This window comes from Poecilia mexicana, unplaced genomic scaffold (genome assembly GCF_051168715.1).
Source record: "Poecilia mexicana isolate PSO_F unplaced genomic scaffold, ASM5116871v1 scaffold_16, whole genome shotgun sequence".
Lineage (NCBI taxonomy): Eukaryota > Metazoa > Chordata > Actinopteri > Cyprinodontiformes > Poeciliidae > Poecilia > Poecilia mexicana.
This window is the reverse complement of record NW_028263385.1, coordinates 24237591-24256116: the sequence shown is the minus strand read 5'-3', so window position 1 is coordinate 24256116 and position 18526 is coordinate 24237591. Positions and strand designations below refer to the sequence as shown.

The following is an 18526-nucleotide window of genomic DNA, read 5'->3' as shown; positions in this document are numbered from 1 at the left end:
ACCTTTCAAAACTTCAGAGAGTTGATTATCCAACTTTCAGATGACACATTCAGACCTCACCTGACCGGCTGAAACCTTTCTACATGCAGCCGAACTTCGGTACTTCCCGGTTCTTCATCTGATGTGGTTTATTAGGTCTGCAGTTTTGCTGACAGCCGCAGCACAGCGGATGCATCAGATCCACACGCAAGCCCATCTGATGGACATCTGTCCCCGCCAGTGGGGACGAGGACACTTCCCTGCAGCCAATCACAGACCGCCGTGAAAAGCGTCTTATCTGTTGGTCATGAAATAGCTTAAAGCTTATTTAAAGTACAGTGAAGAGGAGGGAATCTTTCCCGCCCCGTAAAGCAAGTAAAAGTTGCGTATATTTGATTTATAAGGTTCTTTTAAAAAAAAATAAATTAATTATTGTAGATTAATAAATGTTCCGAATTAGGTACACGGTTTATAATGGTACAAAAGACTACAACCATTAAAATGTAGAAACTAATTCAGTAACTTCTACATATTAGAGAGAATATATTTAAAAACCGAGTGCACATAACTCTGCCTTTTATGGTTACATTGTCACCTCCAAGCGGCACCTTTTGTGCATGTTTCTGTTTCTAACCGGACTTATTTTGAACCCGCACTAGCCATGGCCGCCTCCGGTAGCAAATCATGCCTCCAATATCTCTTCCATCTGGCCCATGACCATCTGGATTTTAGGTTACCGGTAACGATAAAACTATTTCCTTATTGTTTGTTTAGCTTCCGGTATCTTTTACAGGTTGTTGGTATATGACCCGCTCCACTCTATTATATTGTGGTATTATAATATGGTAGCTTAATGCTAATGTAACAGGAATGTTAGTATGTCTTGGAATGAATCGATAAAAGTTATTCAGTGTGAGCTTTGGAACAGTTTAACAGAGCAATGCGGAAAAGTTCCCTGAAAGTTTTCTTCAACTTGTTTGATTTAAACTTTATAGAACATTTCCTGACAGTTGAACTTAATCTGTAGCCTTTAGAGAAACCTTAGCAAACCGTAAGCATTTCTTGAAGGCTATGTGCAACTTTTTCTAAAGTTTCAAGTTGTTTTATGTCAGAGTGGAGGAATCTGGCAGACTGTAAAAGGGGGAAGGTTGGTGTGTTAAAGACAGAGGGTCACTTGCCAGATTTTGGCCAGATTTTACAAACTACAGGGAATTTATTTGGTGTCTTTTTCTATCGTCTATGTTGTTCTCTGATTTGAATCAGAAATCTGATTCATGATCTCTGTTAAATTAATGACCCCTTGACATATTCTTCATTTATGCCCTGATTCTAATAGGAGATTAAGTCTCTGCTGGCTCTCCGATTGAAACCATTCCATCCATGCGGAGACTTCAAAGAGCAGGTCAGAGGTCACCATGTTTGCACTTTTTTTTTTTTTTTTTTGGCTAACGTTTTGCAGGTCAACAGATGGTTGGATGGGATTTAAATTAGAGCATCTTTTCATCGTCCTCACAGTCGGTATGTTTATTTCCTGTCGTTTTTAGTCTCCTTTCTGGTGCTTGGACTGCTTGTCGGAGGAAGACGTTTGCACCGTGATGGCCAGATCTGTTTGTGCAAAGTAAGTGTGTTATTTCTGCTTGCATAGATCTTTAGTGAGGAAAAAAAATTGTGACTCCCCGCCCCCCATCTTGTCCTCCCAGGTCTGCTTTTGAGCTCTGGGGCCATGGACGAACGCACAGTGAACTCAGGACATCCCTGTTAAACTACCCACCAGAGAAAATGGTGAGTTACCTTTGGTATAAAGCACAGTTTACCCTTAGCAACTCTACTTCTGATCTCCTTTATCCTCCTTGATTTCGCTACAGAGTCCGTACATGCAGAAAGGCTCTTCGTACAGAATAAACGTCTACACTTTCAATAAAACATTGTTGTTTGAGGACAGAATTAAAAGGATTGATGTGAGTATTTGTCTGAGAGTGGAGATGGATGGTTTACTTTCACATTCAGAGGTCGCATATCGTATTAATGCCGTGTTTATCCTGCTCTGTTCGTTAGGCCCTGGACTATCTTCCCTTTGAAGGCACCGTGAGCCTGAAGAACCCTCAGCACATCTTCTGTTTGTTGGAGGACTATGGCACCGACCCCAACAACATCCCTGAGCATCCCAACTACATCTACTTCGGCAGATGGGTGAGAAATAGAAACTTTGCAAAAATATTAGCTCTTCAACTGTTGTCTCATCACAACCGCAAACTTCAATGAAGGATTGTTTAGTGGAAGGGAAAGATAAATAGGTTTTTCACATTTTTACAGATGTAAAAGGTACGACGTATGTTGGTGTTGAGCCAAGACGTTCTGTCTTTCGCTGCAATTACAGTAAAATATATTCAAGTTTGTGGTTGCAAAAAAAAAAAAAAAAAAAAAAAAACTCAAGAGGAATGAATACTTTTGGAAGGTGCTGTGGATTAATCTACCCTTTTTTTTTTTTTTTGCATTGAACTACGATAAGTGTTAATGTGATTTCATTTCCATACCTGTGCCTCAGATAGCAGACGGTCAGCGGGAACTGATTCGCTCCTACAGTGTGAAGAACAGACATTTCATCGGGAACACCAGCATGGACGCTGGCCTGTCGTTCATCATGGCCAACCACGCAAAGGCCAAAGACAACGATCTTGTTTTTGACCCATTCGTAGGCACAGGTAAGATCCTCTCTGAAGCATGCAGCTTTGGACAGAGACTGGGTGAGGAAATGCCCTTCACAGCCTCCCTCATTCGGTCGCAGGGAGCCTTTTGGTTGCGTGTTCTCATTTTGGAGCGTACGTGTGTGGAACAGACATCGATTACAACACTATTCACGGAAAAGGTACGGCTCTTCCCTCAGCTGCAGTTAGCGCATCTTCTCTCTGTGCATCGACAGCGTCTTTTGTCTTGCACTCCAGGCCGGTCCAGTCGTAAAAACCAGAAGTGGCGAGGTCCCGATGAGAACATCCGAGCCAACCTCCGGCAGTACGGAAAAGAGGACATGTACGTGGACGTGATGGTGTCTGACGCGTCCAAGCCGGTGTGGAGGAAGGCGGCTCTGTTTGACGCCATCGTCACTGACCGTAGGTTCTCTGTTCATTCGTTCAAAGGTTGCAGAATTTTAGAAGTCGCTTAGTCCAGGTCAGAAAGAATAAGATTAAACACAACAAGTAGGAGGAAACGTTTGATATCGCTGCTTATAACTTGTTTACTTGGCATTGCCTTTAATTCATTGTGTTTCAGCTTTTAACAAAACAAATACTTCTGTATTTTTACTTATTTATTAATTTTTTTGAGAGGCTTGGCCTGTACCACAACATTTCTGCTGTAACTATATTGTGTCTGAATCCTTTTAATATGCAAGCGGCCATTTAAACACCTTGGAAATTTTTTTTTTTCTAATTTGACGATAAACACTCGAAAAAAAAGGATTAAAGTGGAAAATTCTTCAGACTCACAGTTAAGCACGTCGGACCATGTGTGATGCTGCGGGGCTGATGTTTTTGCAGTGGTATGTTGAGCGTTTCAATTAAAAACAAAAATCTCGCAACTTCCTACCGGAATCTGCGAATCGGTCGTGTTCTTCTTTTCTAACAGGAAGATATTGAGCTGTTTTAGAAGATCTTTCTTGATCTTCTAAAAATATATATATTTATTAATTTATGTAACTTTTTGCTTTCTTGTTGCTTACTATGTCCCTTTTCATATGTTTTTTTTTTTTTTTTTTTTTTTCCAGCTCCATATGGGATTAGAGAGTCAACCAGAAGGACTGGCTCCCATAAGGACATTATTAAATCCCCTGATGGGCTGTAAGTTGCACTAAAATGCTATTATACAAGAAATAAATTGACTTTAACTTATTAGTTTTATGTACAAATAAATACATTTCTTTTTAAAGTTTTCTGCATCAAGACTTGAACCCTCGTTCTCGCGAATCTCTTCCACAGATACTCGGAGTCCCACGTACCTGTCTCACAGGCGTACCACCTGAGTGACATCTTTACGGATCTGTTGAGCTTCGCTGCCCACCATCTTGTCTTGGGTGGGAGGCTTGTCTATTGGCTGCCTGTACACAGGCCAGAGTGAGTAACACACACGGTCTCATCCGCTAATAACGACGCACAGCCAGTTCAGCTCCCAGGACGTCCACAGCTCCAACTCTTCGGTCAAGAGAGATCGTACTGCTTGTTATGTGAAAGTCAGTGGTTAACAGATGGAAGTAGAGCGTCCATGAAAATGCAACCACGTAAAAGCAAAATCTGTTAAGCCGTCTTTATTCATAGAACATCATTTATACACAATGAGGGCAACAGAAACCTTTACAAAAAAAATAAAAAATTAAGCACAGCAGGCATTGAAAAATTCAAACAACAAAAGCTTATGAGCTAATCCTGACCGGGGGGAAACGACTTATCAACTTTTTCAAGTGATAATATGAAGGAACTATTAGTAGATGAAGACAAGTTTATAACATGTAGCATTATCAAACAGAAAGAGAAACAGGTCACATTTAGCTTATCAGGTAAAGTGTGACAGATTTTTTTTTTTACGATCAAATCATCTGTGCACTTTAAACTATTTTGAGTATTTCTTCTTTAAGCCAACTTGAATTAATATTTGAGCTTTACAAGCTCGTAAAAATGAAAATGTATCTCAAATGTTGTTTTGAAAAACAATAAAACTTGTTACCAGTAGGGGGCAGCCTCGTATCATAAACCCAGACTGCTTGATTCTCGCTCGCTTTGCGCACAAAGTTTACACGAGCTCTTCACTTTTCCCGTTATGATAAAGTAGATGTCACACAAGCACTAAAAATAAAGCCGTGTATCACAAAGGACTTTCCGTAGGCTTTCTCTGTAGTTTTCCCATCATGCCCTTCAGTGGAGTCACGATCACTCTCCAGTCACACGTGTAAATAAATGACAGTGTCTGCGCAAAAATAATGTACAGGTGTGTCGAGGTGTTTCCAGCAGTACAGCTGGGCCTCGGCAAACCACAACTGACACCGCCGAGCCGCTTTATAGGCTGTCTGAGCAAGATGGCTCCTCTGAAACAAAGTCCATCATTGTTAGAAGCGCCGTGCGACGCAGCAAAGGGAAGGAGTGCAGGTGTTCAGCTGTAAAGGTGCGAACCACAACAGGCTGCAGCATCAACGGCCCTTCTGGGCAGGAAAAGCCCAAAGGGCCTGCAGTTTTTTTTTTTTTTTTTTTTGAGCGCTGATTATAAGGTTTCGGAGGAGATGAGATAATCGCGCATCGTGCAGCTTCGGAAGAGGCAGGGAGAACATTCAGCATAAAAGGTAATAGCAGTTTGCATGTATGGATTTTTATACATGCGTGAGCGTGTGTGGTCTTGCACTTGAGCTAATGTTTGTGCCATCATGTTCACACGTCATCCCATCAGTCCTCGGCAACCGGGCCTGTGCCAAAATAAACACGCGAGGCCGAGTAGGCAGGACAGATATATGAATTATCTGTCTCTACGGTCTGCAGGCTGACCTTTGTGTTTTGAGAATGTTTGTGTCTGCGTGCGCGCGCGCACGCGTGTGTGTGTGTGTAAGGCCAGACGTAGCCTGTCTCCTGGGCCCTATCTGGAGGCTCTACGGGGAACCCTATCAGGTTTCAATCGCCCCCTCCAACCAACATATGCAAGCATGAATCTGTGGCCATGATAGAACCACGTCTGGCCGCTTCATGACAATAAAGAGCTGTAAGTGTGTATGTGTGTGTGTGTGTGTGATGACAGGTGACATGAAGTCCTTTCACCAAGACAGCGTCTAGACTTTGTTGAACTGCTTCGACTTTCCTCCATTTTTGCCCCTGAAAAATAATAAATGAAGTAGAGAAAAGGATAAAGATGGATGATGTTGCATCCGTCATCTCTGCCATAAAGTTACCCAGCTGCAACATAAATACGCAAAGCCAAGATGTAAATGGTGCATTGTTAGGAAAAAAACTTGTGTAAAGAATGATGTTTGAGGATTTTTTTTTTTCTATTTTGATTAACCGGTTCTTGGTCCTGGAAGTCACGCATAGCAAATCCTTTAAGAAACATTTAGTGAAATTGTGAAACAGATCAAGGACTTAAGTCGCCTTCACACTGGATGAACACCGCCACACAGTCTCCAGGACTTCGAAAGGCTGTTCAGACGTGGCTAGAAAACAACAACTCTGTAAAGCCTAATGCCAGTTTAAAGATAATCATGGCCATGCTGCACTCTTAGTACTTAGTAAGGAACTTTTTCTTCTGCTCCTCCCAGCCGTCCTGCCGTAGCGCTACTGAAATGGGCTTCAGGTCTGCATCGAGTTGTTTCCTTATTCCAAAATTGCTCCAATCTCAAAAAGCGCTGGGGGTTTCTGCTCCTTCATCAGCAGTTTCAGCCTCGCTGTAGGGGAGGAAACGCCATCTGGACTTTAATAAGTTAATGAGAAGATGCAGGTGAAGGGGGTTTTCCAAACAGAGTGCATCCAGCGTGCCCTCCTGCACAATGATTCGAACATAGTGCAACGCTCTCAGTGCCTATAATTACAAATAATAATATTGAACCACCAAGAACTCACCACAAACTTTTGTTTGTGCTCAAAGCTGTAAAGGAGCAAAAGATTGTTCTGATGATATTTATTGGCATGTCTCAGTGCAGTGTGAAGGAGCATTTTAATGCATGAGGAAGCAAAAGTTAACAACGAAACTTTAAATAGGCAATCATTCTTACGCTCCTTTGGTTAACTCAGGATGCTAATAAATGAGTTTGACTGGAGAAGAACCTCTGAGAGCAGAACTGTTTTTAACGACTTTGTTATTTACACAAACCCAGAAGCCTGATTGGGGGGGTGAAAAAAAAAGTAGGTCGGACTCCTCTCTCCGCATTGACTCTTTCTGATAGGCAGCGCAGGTTTATCCTTTGGCTGCATCACCAGCCGTTCCCATAGCAACCAAACATCCCCATCAGTGGCGAGTCCCACGTGCGGCCAAGGAAACGGGGCGAAACGGTGACGTCGAAATCTGGCTTATGAGTTGTCGGGACTGTCGCTACGCCGGTGGCGGTGTGGAGAAAGTCCTACTTGACACAAACGCGCAAACGCATACATCATGCTCGGTTAATAGGCCTTAGCGTGGACTGGCCTGGTGATGATGGAGCGAGCAGTCAACCTGTCAGCTCAGATTCACTTTTTCCACCTTCTTCTTTGCACCCAACAAAACCTTCACAAGCTTACAAGCTGTGATCTCACTGCACTGCCGGAGCAGATGGTGTTTATTAGAGAAAGAGAGCAACACAGAGAAAATAAGGCCTTTGCTGTAAATCCTTCCTTAGTCCAGTAACTCAAATGTTTCCAGTCATTCAGTTTTTCTTTTCATAACTTAAATGTACTCTGAATCAGTCCACTCCTTTGTGTCTCTGCTCGGAGGACGAGCACCTTGCTGAATGTGTCCTGTTGTCCGTTTCCCAGGTACTGCGAGGAGATGGTTCCTCTTCATCCTTGCCTTCTCCTCATCAGTAACTGCGAGCAGACGCTCTCCAGCCACACGTCACGGCGACTAATCACCATGGAAAAAATTAAGGAGCCAGAGGTAAGTGCTGGCGGAAAATGTCAGCCCGAAAGCTGGAAATCCGAAGTGTTTATGGGAATTAAAATTCCGATGTTTTTCTAGTTGGAATACGAGGAGTTGCTGGTCCGATGCTTTTTGTAAATCTTTTTGTTGGATAAAGCAAAAAAAAAAAAAAAAAAAAAAAAAAGGAACGGATGAATAAGACCCAGCGTGTTCCAGCGCAGTCAAACCGCAGCGGGTCGATTTGCCCTTGCTCATGTTGTTAAATATTTTTATGGCTTCTGATCGTGCGCATAATTCAGTTTGGTACGCCAGTATAATTTGAAATACTTATTTAGATTTCTATCCCTGGTTTGGGTCAGTTTAATCTCACAGAATGAGACAAACGACGAGTCCTGTAATGCTGAAATGACTCCAAATGACCTCCATCTGGTAAATATCATTTACGGGAGTCATAAAACTACCTTACATTTTAATTCAACAAACCTGGTGCAGAATATAGAAAAGGATGTTAAATTGTTTGTGATCTCAAAACAACTTTTTATTTTTAGGTCCTTTCTGCAAAGATTACGGGCTGTCACCTCTGATTCACAGTTGTCAAATGGAGAAGGGCTGATATGATGAGCCCCAGTCAAGTCAAATGATTCATTAATAAGATAGAAACACTTTATTTAACAGGGTGTGACTGACATGACATGAATACAAAAGAGTCTTTATGAATGTTTACAACTGTTGTCATGAAGTGTCATTTGGTAAATAATGACACTTTTAATGCAAAGTTGACTCTTTTAACGGACTTTTAATCCAACTTTGCATTAAAAGTGTCATTGTTTACCAAATGACACTTCATGACAACAGTCGTAAACATTCATGAAAACGCCCTCAGCTTCATGGCGGTTGATATGTCAGGTAAAGTGTCACTGAGATAATCAAGTAAATCCGTTCCTTTGCTGTACCTGCTTGGTTCTAACTTTGCTTTTTTTCCTGTTCTGGAAGTGCAGCCGTGTTATATCTATGTCTTTGCTTTACAGATGATCATATTATTACTTATTAACATCGTGTGAGCAGCAGAAATGTTTGATGTTTGTGTGTGTGTATGTATATAGGTGTGTGTGCTCGATCAGAAACATGTATGCGAAGTGAAAACACGTGTGTGCCACCCCCTCCGTTCCTTAATGCAGTCATTGTATTTTACAGAAGTGCTCCGTTTGTGTAACCGTGTGAGCATGTTCCGGACGAGCGTATGCAGCACGCGTGTTTGTTTTCACATGACATCCCGCTGGAAGTGACGGTGTCTGTATTTCTGTCTGCAGCAAATCCTCGCCATCTGGCTGTGATTGGCTCATTTCTTTTATACTGGAACCCTAAATGGCTTAATCACACGTCGTATGGAAAACAATCCGTCTTTGGATCTGACATCCAGTCCACTTCAAAACCCACAAAATTGCTCCCATGAACGGCGCTGTATAACATGCGCACACAAACACAGAGTTGTGTGATGTTATCTGAGCGGTATCTGTCTCAGGTTGCGTTTTTCTTTTCTTTCCAAATGGCTTTCAGAGTGCTCCTATCTGCACGCTTTAATCAGGCTTCCCAGCTTGATGTTTCCCAAGCAAATGTTTGCTTCACTTTGACGTGTGTGCGTGCGTGTGTGTTCACGCTCTTTCTGTGTTTCTGTGGTAAATGACATGGCCTTATTCCTTTCAACATTTGATTTCTAGTCGGAAAAAGATTCGTTTGATTTAGAAATGTCAGTTTCCAGCCCGCTCTCTGTAAATGAATTTAAATATCCGCCAATACTGACATTTTCCATCCAGTAGCTGAAACGGGCTTCTTCTGCTAAGCTTGTAGCTTTTTTCAGTAGTAGCATATTGATAAAAAAAAAAAAAAAGTCTGAATTTGCTTCGTCCAGTGACAAAAACACTCAACTGTGATTTACATTTTCAGCTGCTGGTTTTCTGCAAATTCAGAAATGAACTGTTAACCATTATTTCAGCTCAGTTTAATAAAAACAACAACAACCAAATACTACCAAATTTAAGAGCGGAAGTGATGTCACGCTCCTCGAGAGATTGAGAGAAGTAACGCTGAAAAGCTTGGTAAAATAGGGTTTTATTCTTTGGAGAAATAAAGTAAAATATACCTTACACTAAAGTTATTTCTAACTTGGCAGCCATCTCCAGGAGGGTACGATGTTTGAAAACCATGTGATGGCATTATTGTTGGTTTAAAATTACAGTGATGACATAAGTTTTGATAAAAACAACATTTTCCTTACTTTTTGCATTTTGTGCATCGTAATCGGTGTCTGCAGAAGCGAGACTCCATCCAAATGCCTGAATATGTTTATGGATCTGCAGAATGTAAACTCGAGCAATTATTTCTTTTCAAACTGTTCTTGGTAATTTTATAAATGTGCGCACTGTTTTTGGGATGGCGATGCTGTTCTTTCCCACAAGACAAGATGGCGTCATCGTTACTTTCGCCATCTTTTGCATTGAATCCAAGCTTTTCTTCTGTGACTTGTCTAAATCTATAGCAACAGTCGTTTTTTTTTCTTTCTTTACAAAAAACGAGTGTTTTTTTGTTTGTTTTTGGAAAGGGTTTCATAATTCCTGCTGATTTCTAGTTTTACTCACCATGAAACAGGAAGCTTTGCTCCACGTCATTTCATTTTACTGGCTGTACTTGATAATGCTGCCGCAGCCATAATGCTGCTGCTCTTTTACACACTGAGTGTGACTGCAGGATGCCGTGAATCACCAGCAATAGGAAACCACCGGTGAACGCTGAATGAACTAAATTAATTTGGACTAACAATTACCATCTCTTCTTGCTGATGCCATTTCCTTTCCAAACTACCTGACTCATCTTTAGCATTTCAGCTTCCTTTAGAGTCAGGTCTGAGTCTGCTTATGCGTTGAAGACGGCAATATTATCGAGATTGTTACGATAACACCTTTTCGAGATATTGTCCTGCCATTGAATTTTATTGTTTGCACTTTTAAGAAAATGCAAACAATAACACAATAGTGAATATTAAACACAACAAGGTTGTGACTGTGCTCTTTATCATACAGTTGTTTTTTTTTTTGTTTTTTTTTTTACCATTAATAATGTTAGGGAGGCAAATTATGTTTTTTTTTGGCCTTTAGGAACAAAGAATGTTATTAATTGGTGAGAAGATGTGCAACAGCAAAACCGCTTTATTTTTATTTCCTCCCCGCCCCCCCAAACATTAAAGGAGGTAAACTCTCTCTGTGGACTGCCAAAATAACACTGCACACTGTAAATTGAGCATAATATGGGCTCTTTAATTTGGGTTCATGGTGAGGTTGTTTCCTCTGAATGATCATGGAAAATGTTTCCAGGTTGCTTGGCAGCGTCTGCGAGCAAACGAGAGGTGGTACAAACATATTACAGCACTTCCAGCTCAACTCACCTCATTATTCCTCTTCCCAGCATCCCTCTTCCTCCCCCGATGGCTCCGCAGATCAGCAGCTAGCTTCCAGCCAACACAAACGTCTTTATAAGGAGGAAACAGTTGATATAATTTAGTCATGCATTTAGAATGTAAACACGGGAAACTACACATTGTTTCTCTTTTTTTTTTTCTTAAGAGGAAAAACAAAATTACCACCTGTTATACACCTCTTTGTCCTTTTTCATACAGATTTGTGAAATAGTTGCTTGAACTTAGGCTTGACGGTTACATGTTAAGCACAATAATAGCCCAGATATTGTTGTTTTTTTCTACAGGAACTGGACAGCCTGGCTCATCTCTCAGACCCCCGCTTCATCCCCTACCAGGGACACAACGCCTTCAGAGAGAAGTATTTCAGCGGACTAAACAAAAGGTCTGCCAAGGACGACACAAAATCAGACGTCAGTGGAAAGTGAAGACACAAAGGCCCTAAAATAGCAAGGAATCTTTTTTGAGTTTAAAAAAAAAAAACTTTTTTAATTTTGGTTATCTTTGATCTTAATAATGTTGCTATTATTTGTACTACTTTGCTAATAAAAGGACAAAAAAATGTCAATAAAGTGACAAAAAAAATCATTTTTTAATATAATGACTAGCTTATAATTATAAATTGAATTCTAAGATCTTGCAAATGATCTAACATAAATAAATACAGTATCTCTTATCGCTTTGTTAGAGATGTACAGAGAAATCAGAAACTCAGAAACCTGATCTTTTTTTTTGATGTGTACACTAATCATATCGCGGCGCTCCCAGGATGTGGTAAGAACAACACTCAGTCTGGATGCTGCTAGTTAGGTGATTAAGAAGTTGGACGAAGTACCGAGATATAATAAGTTAATCGAAAGGAAACAAACGTTTTCTATGTCATGTCATTCAGGCTGTGTGGGAACGAGAGAGAGCAGGACTTTAAACAAACAACAGGAAGACTGAACTAAAAGTTGCTGTTTCTTAGTCTTGTCTTTTTGAGATTTCAGCCTTTGCAAGCCATTAAACAGGCTGCGTCTGGAAATGTTGGCAGCTTTTTGGAAATCTCACAGTTAAGTCTCTGTGCTCTCGAGTTGGTTCCGCCAGGGATCGCTTTTTAAGTAAAGCAAGCCACGCTAATACTAATGCTAAGCTATTAGTGAGAACTTGCCCATACATTTGGTGAGCAGCTCCTGTTGTTTTCCTGCCACGGTTCATACGCTGCCCAACGCCCTGTTCCTGTTGGCACGGCGACTGGGCACGCCTTCGACAACATTACCCCGTCTGTCTGTTTATCGGCTGGGTCTCTGCATTTCCGCTGCGCTTCCTTCTTCTCCCGACTTCATGGGGAGAGTTCAAAGCGCCATCACATGATACTCAGCTCCCCTTCATTTGTGGTGAACACTGCTTATAGTTCCCACAGCGGCCTTTTGTTATCCGTCATCATCATCATCATTATCATCATCATCATCATCATCATGTAAAATCAAATGTTACATTAAAAAAAGCCTCCTCTTATGCTCTTCTTATCGGTCGTGTCGTTGTAGATTTCATGTTGCAGAAAGTCGTCCTGTCACTGTGGCTGAGCGGCGCTGCGTTTGTGCTGCCGCCACATTAGTGATAAAACGAGTCCTTGAAAGCGCTCGGTCTCCAATGATGCAGACGATAATTAGGGCGAGGGGATGTGTGGAGGGAGGCGGGGGCGGGGTCCTCTCCACACACCACGTAATGCTGTCCAGACGTTGAGGAAATTCTGTTTGTGAATGTGTTTATACTCGCGCAAGATCTGGTTTTGTTTTACGCTGGACACTCGCTGCAGTAGAGCAGTTTCTTGATGTCTTTCAGTGACAATCCAGAAGCTTGAAGCCAGAATTGTTCACAATAGTCACACACCGTAACCATTTGTTTGGCTGATAATTACCAATGTCGGCTTTAATTATTTTCTTTTTCTATTTATATAGTGTTCATAGTGGGCAAACATTCTGCTGTAGAAGTGACAATAGTTGGACATTAAGCTCATTAAATATGTTTTAGAATAAAATATGAACTTTTTAAGTTTTCTTAAGTTTCATTGGGTTTTTAACCCAATGGACCCTTTAGAAATCTACGAAAAGTTACAGTAAGACAATTATTTAAAACATTTTTATTTACAGTCTTCATTAACAATTTGACAAGACTAAAATAGAAAGCAGTGATTTATTTCAAAGAATATTTTATATTTACTTCCAAACTGTGAATTTAAGTGGCATTGTGTATGCAGGACTCAGCTGCCTGCGTTTGCTCTGAATTATTACGTTCTTCATCTCACTGGGCGTTTTGGGTTTAACCCACCTGCCCAGTGAGAATTCAACAGGTGGTGGAAATGCTCTCCTGAATGTGGCGGACCATAAACTAGCCGAACCTCACTGACCGTTCCGCTCAGTGGAATCGAGGCATTAAAGTCCTTTTCAAAACCAGTTTTTATGTGTTTGAGATCATTGTTTCAAACGTCTTGTTACCAAGGTTCACATAAACATGAGCTGAATCGGTACCAACCAAAAAAGACGTCCTTTCTCTGAAATTGACACCTTCATGCATGGGTGGATTTATCTTTTACAGAAATGCTTATATTACAGAACGATAAGAGGAATGTTTCCATGACTTCAGATGGGACATTCAAAGCTTGGGATCAAAGTATGACCTGGTAAACATGGTAACAGTAGCTCAATGCTCTTTGCTTGTTTCTCGCCCATTTGTACTGTTCATAGCAGTAAGTGGTTTGAGTAAATAAAAGATAGATGCCACCTTCAAATTCTTTACAACTTCACCTCAAATGAACAGCTAAACGGCTGAAGCTTTGGCACAAAGAGCAAAGTGATCCAAACACATGTCAGAACTGGTTTGGAATGGATAAAATATTGAGGTCCTCAACCCTATGGATGATTTGTGGACTTCACTTAAAAGCCAGGAAACCACTAGTTTCAATTAGCTCCACCGTTTCTAACAGGAGTGGTCAGATATCCAGCCGTACTTCTGCTCGGACTTTGTTTACGGCCACAAAAATCCACTGGTTTCTGTGGAACCTTCTTTGGTGCTATTAGTCAGAGTTTATGTGTACCATCTACTTGAGCCTGTGTGTATCATTTGGACCTTTTTGGATTAGAGAAAATACACAATAAATTCAAATCTGTACACCCATTGGTTGTTTTTAAAAATCAGTGAGGATGTTTGTCTTAGAACCATTCCGCCATGTAAAATGGGTGGAATAAACCATAGTGGTTTGGAGAAAATCCACAATAAAGCCAAACTTATGCGTTGCTCTTAAGCATCACCGGAGTTGTGTATGGTATTGCTTTTTAGAACAAAATGAGGAAAAAAAAGAGTGGGACCTCAAAAGCTTAAAATTAATAGAGCATCGATGTTAGTGATGAGTTTGTGTGAACGTCTTACGGGAACTGGGTTCAGTTCTCGTTTTCTAAGCAGCCCTGCATTACTCTGCACCGTCCCACCTCCAGGTTTCTCCTTCACCTCTGATCTCTCCTCCTTTTCTCAAAGGGGAACTCCCCATAGGAGGAGACGGCCACTGTTATGGAACGATGATTTCTGATTAAACTCCCCTCGGTCTGACAGTCACCCTTAATGTGCTGAGTCGGCTGGTGCACCATAAAGTGAATATAAAATGTTTATATTACGAGAACTTTTTGCACTGAAGAGAAATTGAGGCCAAAATATATCATTTTATGATTTTTGCCACCTTTATTGCGATGTAAATTCTATATATTCAGAAAACAAAACAGGAAAACACCCTAATCAGATTAAAGTTTGGACTTTGACTGGGACGTTATGACACATAGATATGTGTAAGCTGTTCCGTCGCAGGTCTGGCCGTATGCTAAGTGTCATTGTGTCAACATCTGCTGATGTTTCAAGTCTTTTGCAGCTTCTAACAAGTTTCCTTTCAGATTCTTCCATACATGTAGCCCCAGGTTGCTTTCATAAGATTAAACTTTAATTTTCCTTCATTGGAAATTCAGGTTTGGCAGCGATTCTTTCCCAACTGTGTGTCAAGTCAAGTCAAGTTTATTCGTATAGCACATTTCAGCAACAAGCCAGTTCAAAGTGCTTCACATTATCAAAACAAGCAGCAACCATTACATTTTACCATGAAAATGATCAAACAAAAACACAACGGGTCTGTTGATTAATGTTCCACTCAAAGGCCACTCAAAACACAGCAGTGCATCTATCACAGTGTTCTTATTAGATCTAATGGGAGTCATGCTGAACACATCTGTTTGCCAATGATCCACAGCGCTTGATGAGTCACCTTTTGACCGGTAACATTAGCCAAGGCTTTGCGTGTAATCTGACAGAAGTGTGTGCTGTGCCTGTTAGGAAGGGGAGCATTGATGTGCTTCGGGAGGCCGAGGTGATAAGTGTGCGAGGGTGAGAGGGAAAAACTTCAGAGAGCACAGCTGGCAGTCAGAGCTCTGCAGTCCTTGGAAATACACAGGAGCACATGTTACACAGGTGCTGTGCACCTGCCTGCAGCCGGGGGAGCTTTGGACACCTGCTTGTCCTCCACCCATTCACGCCTCGCCTCCTCCACCTTTAGGTCAACTCTGTGCCCCCCATCGACACGGGCAAACCCCTGCTTAGCCTCTGCTGCCGATGATCAACGTAAGATGAGAACTGTTATCTCATAGTCTGGGAGGAGAGGTGAGGAGGAGGAAGAGCCATTATAGCGCTACAAATCATCACAGGTCTCTTCGCATGCAGCTGTGTGAAACTCAAACCAGGAACAAAGACAGGCGGAGAATCTGCTGTTTAAATCTTTTTTTTTTTTTTAGTTGTTTGCATCTTTTCTGTCGAACCGTTGCGTTTAAGGCCACTAGATGACACCCTTGAGCAAAGAAAGCAATTAAGCAACAGCCAAAGAAGGTAGTGCGAGCATCGAGCGCCATTCCGGCGAACAAATGGTTTTGCCGTACAATCAGTGCTGCGCGGCCCATAAATAAACAGTTCAGTGGCTAAGCTTTTGAAGTGATATAGCTGTGGTTGAGAAAGTGCAGAGCAGTTTGGAACACACAACATCCTCTTTAGGATGCTCGCCTGGAAGTGGTGAGGGTTGTTGGCCCAGGAAGTAAAGGGGGGTGACTGAACGCCTTGTCGCCCAACTTCCTCATCTTTCCGGCACCTATCCACAGCCCTCTCTCTGCGACCACATTCGGTCGTTTAATCACCGTTGCCCATGCCTCACGGCGTCTACAGTGCAACTGCGCACGCTTTGCTTTAAATAAACCGAGAAAAGAAATCCACTTTGTGGTTTTCACATCTCGTTGTTCGCTCTAGCGTGTGACCCTAAGGCGTCACACATGCGCCGATGTTTCTGTACAGTGGAGCTTTTGATTGCGTGTGTTCACGGGGTCATCATACTTAGTCCAACAGGAAAGGCTGTTTCGCAGGCAGGAAGCAAAACACCAAAGATAAACCGTATTTGGATGGGCGCATATGTGTATCGTTTGGTGTTTACGCTGTTGGTGTGTATGAATGGGCTCTTGCGGTCGTCAGTGCTGTTCTTCATTAGAGTCACGAAGCCATTCGATGTCTTCCTCTCGCCCTTATTTTAATGATTCTTAACTGCCAAGCGGGTACACACACTCACACACTGCCAAGATGGCAAAACCCGGTGGTGTCTGTGACACATTTCCTCTTCTGTTCTTGTTAGGGCCATAAAGCGCTAATGTTTCTCTGCAACCCTATTACAAGCCACCTGTGAGGATGTATTATAGGAGCGTTTTTTCGTCCAGTTCTGTGTTTTCCATGGATACCTCCAGGACACCAGGACCCAGTCTCAGAAACACAGTGTTCTCGAAGTGGGGGGAAAACAACCTGGACACGAAGGCGAACCTGCCGCAGAGCAGACGCAGACACACACCCTCACACCGCGCTAATGAGGAATACTGCAAAGTGAGAGGAAAGCCGAGCTGCCAAAGGAAATATCCGCAAATATTGGAGGAAAACCGTGGAGAGGGAGAAATATTAAAACTGTCTGCTCCGCATGATATATGTTCAGGGATTTTGAGATGGGATTTCTTCAACAACAGTAGTTGCTGATTTAAACCTATTGGGATTGGCAATACTAGTCAGCTCCTTTTTTATCTATTAAACGTTAACCCCCGCTTCACATGGTTTCTGCATCCTCCAGATCAACCAGATTTTCCATGAGAAATTGCCTCTTTCAGGATGAGATGCCATTGTCTCTCAGTGAGAAAAGCTGCTGTCTATGCGGGGTTTGAATTTCAGTTATGCACCTCAGTGCTTCTTTGGGAGGATTCGATTGAGACGCGTTCTTTATGTGTGAGCGGTTTGAGCGTTTTGTGTGCCTGTTTGCATCCCAGGCTGCACATATTACTTTTAGTGATCACAAACCCTCAGCTCTCATGGCTGTTTAGCTGAGTGGAATGTGTTATCCATGAGGGTGTGCTTTAGCAAGGGCCACAGTGCACGCATGGGGCTCTAATGTTTTTCTCCCCTGGGACATGCAGAGACTATTGCACCCCTATTGCCGCTCATTTGATCTGTGAGGTGACTTCTAGCTGCTAACATACGCACACCTGTCCTTTCTGCACAGGTGAAGCCACTTAAAATTGGCTGAGCTACACCGCATGCCGGCCTGTCAGGCTGCGTTTCCACTTGAGTCAGCTAATCTTCGGAAAAGATGTGGAAAGTTGGAAAATTATTCGAACACTGCAGAGTTTGGAAGAGTCGTGTTTTGACAGTGATGGAGAACACCTTAGTGATTATGTAACTTTAAGCTTTAAGCTGATTTATTGTCATCTTCAACAACTTAAGAAGTAGGAATTTCCGACGCCTGTAAAAACATTGTTTGCAGCAACTCTGGCAAAAATCATTTCAAGTTTGACTTTCCATAAGCAAACACCGCTTTTGATTTGTTCTGTTTAGAGTTGCAGTTTAATTTCCATTTTGCCTCAATAAAGATTTTTTTATTTTGAATGTTTAAATTTTAATGTAACATTGATTTTAGACGATTTTAGAAACATGTGTGCCCTGTAAAACACATGTTTCCACAACACCTTCCCATTGATGCAGGGGCGGCCATATTGAAACGCGAAGTCCTCCTTACTAACTAGACTAACTAGAGTTGCTCCCAGTTTTTGAGCCGTACTCACTGCATCCATTCATAACCACTTTGAAGAATATACTTAGTGTATTACCCAATCATAAATATAAAAAATATACTTATATATATTCTATTTCTGCCCTGAATAAGTTTGCTATTGCTTTCATGCATTTTCACTCCTGGAACTTGAGAAGCACAAATGGCCACGGTGAATGATAATGATTTTTTAAAACGATTTTAATTTTATTTTTTTAAAGTCAGTAGCTGTGTTTTGCTTGACCACAAGTCAACACAAACGCTTTCAGTCAGAGTTGTGGGTAACTGTGGTCATTCTTAAACAAAAACTAACCAACACCGGTACACCTAAATCTGGCATTCATAACTGGAAAAAACATTGGCTG

At 41.7% G+C, this 18526-nt stretch overlaps 1 protein-coding gene across 2 annotated transcripts; it reads left to right on the top strand.

Moving 5' to 3' along the window:
* The first annotated feature begins 575 nt into the window (after nucleotides 1-575).
* On the top strand, nucleotides 576-13458 carry trmt11 (tRNA methyltransferase 11). 2 transcript variants are annotated; one of them, XM_014989203.2, is made up of 13 exons: nucleotides 576-718; nucleotides 1316-1381; nucleotides 1524-1597; nucleotides 1680-1761; nucleotides 1845-1937; nucleotides 2035-2169; nucleotides 2525-2681; nucleotides 2765-2845; nucleotides 2922-3086; nucleotides 3740-3812; nucleotides 3951-4085; nucleotides 7452-7572; nucleotides 11311-13458. In XM_014989203.2, exons 1-13 carry the CDS (start codon nucleotides 641-643, stop codon nucleotides 11449-11451), a joined length of 1401 nt encoding a protein of 466 aa, XP_014844689.2. In that variant the 5' UTR covers nucleotides 576-640; the 3' UTR covers nucleotides 11452-13458. The 2 variants fall into 2 exon arrangements, with proteins under 2 accessions (XP_014844689.2, XP_087869845.1); XM_088013719.1 differs by having other exon boundaries at nucleotides 648-711.
* Nucleotides 13459-18526: the final 5068 nt, after the last annotated feature.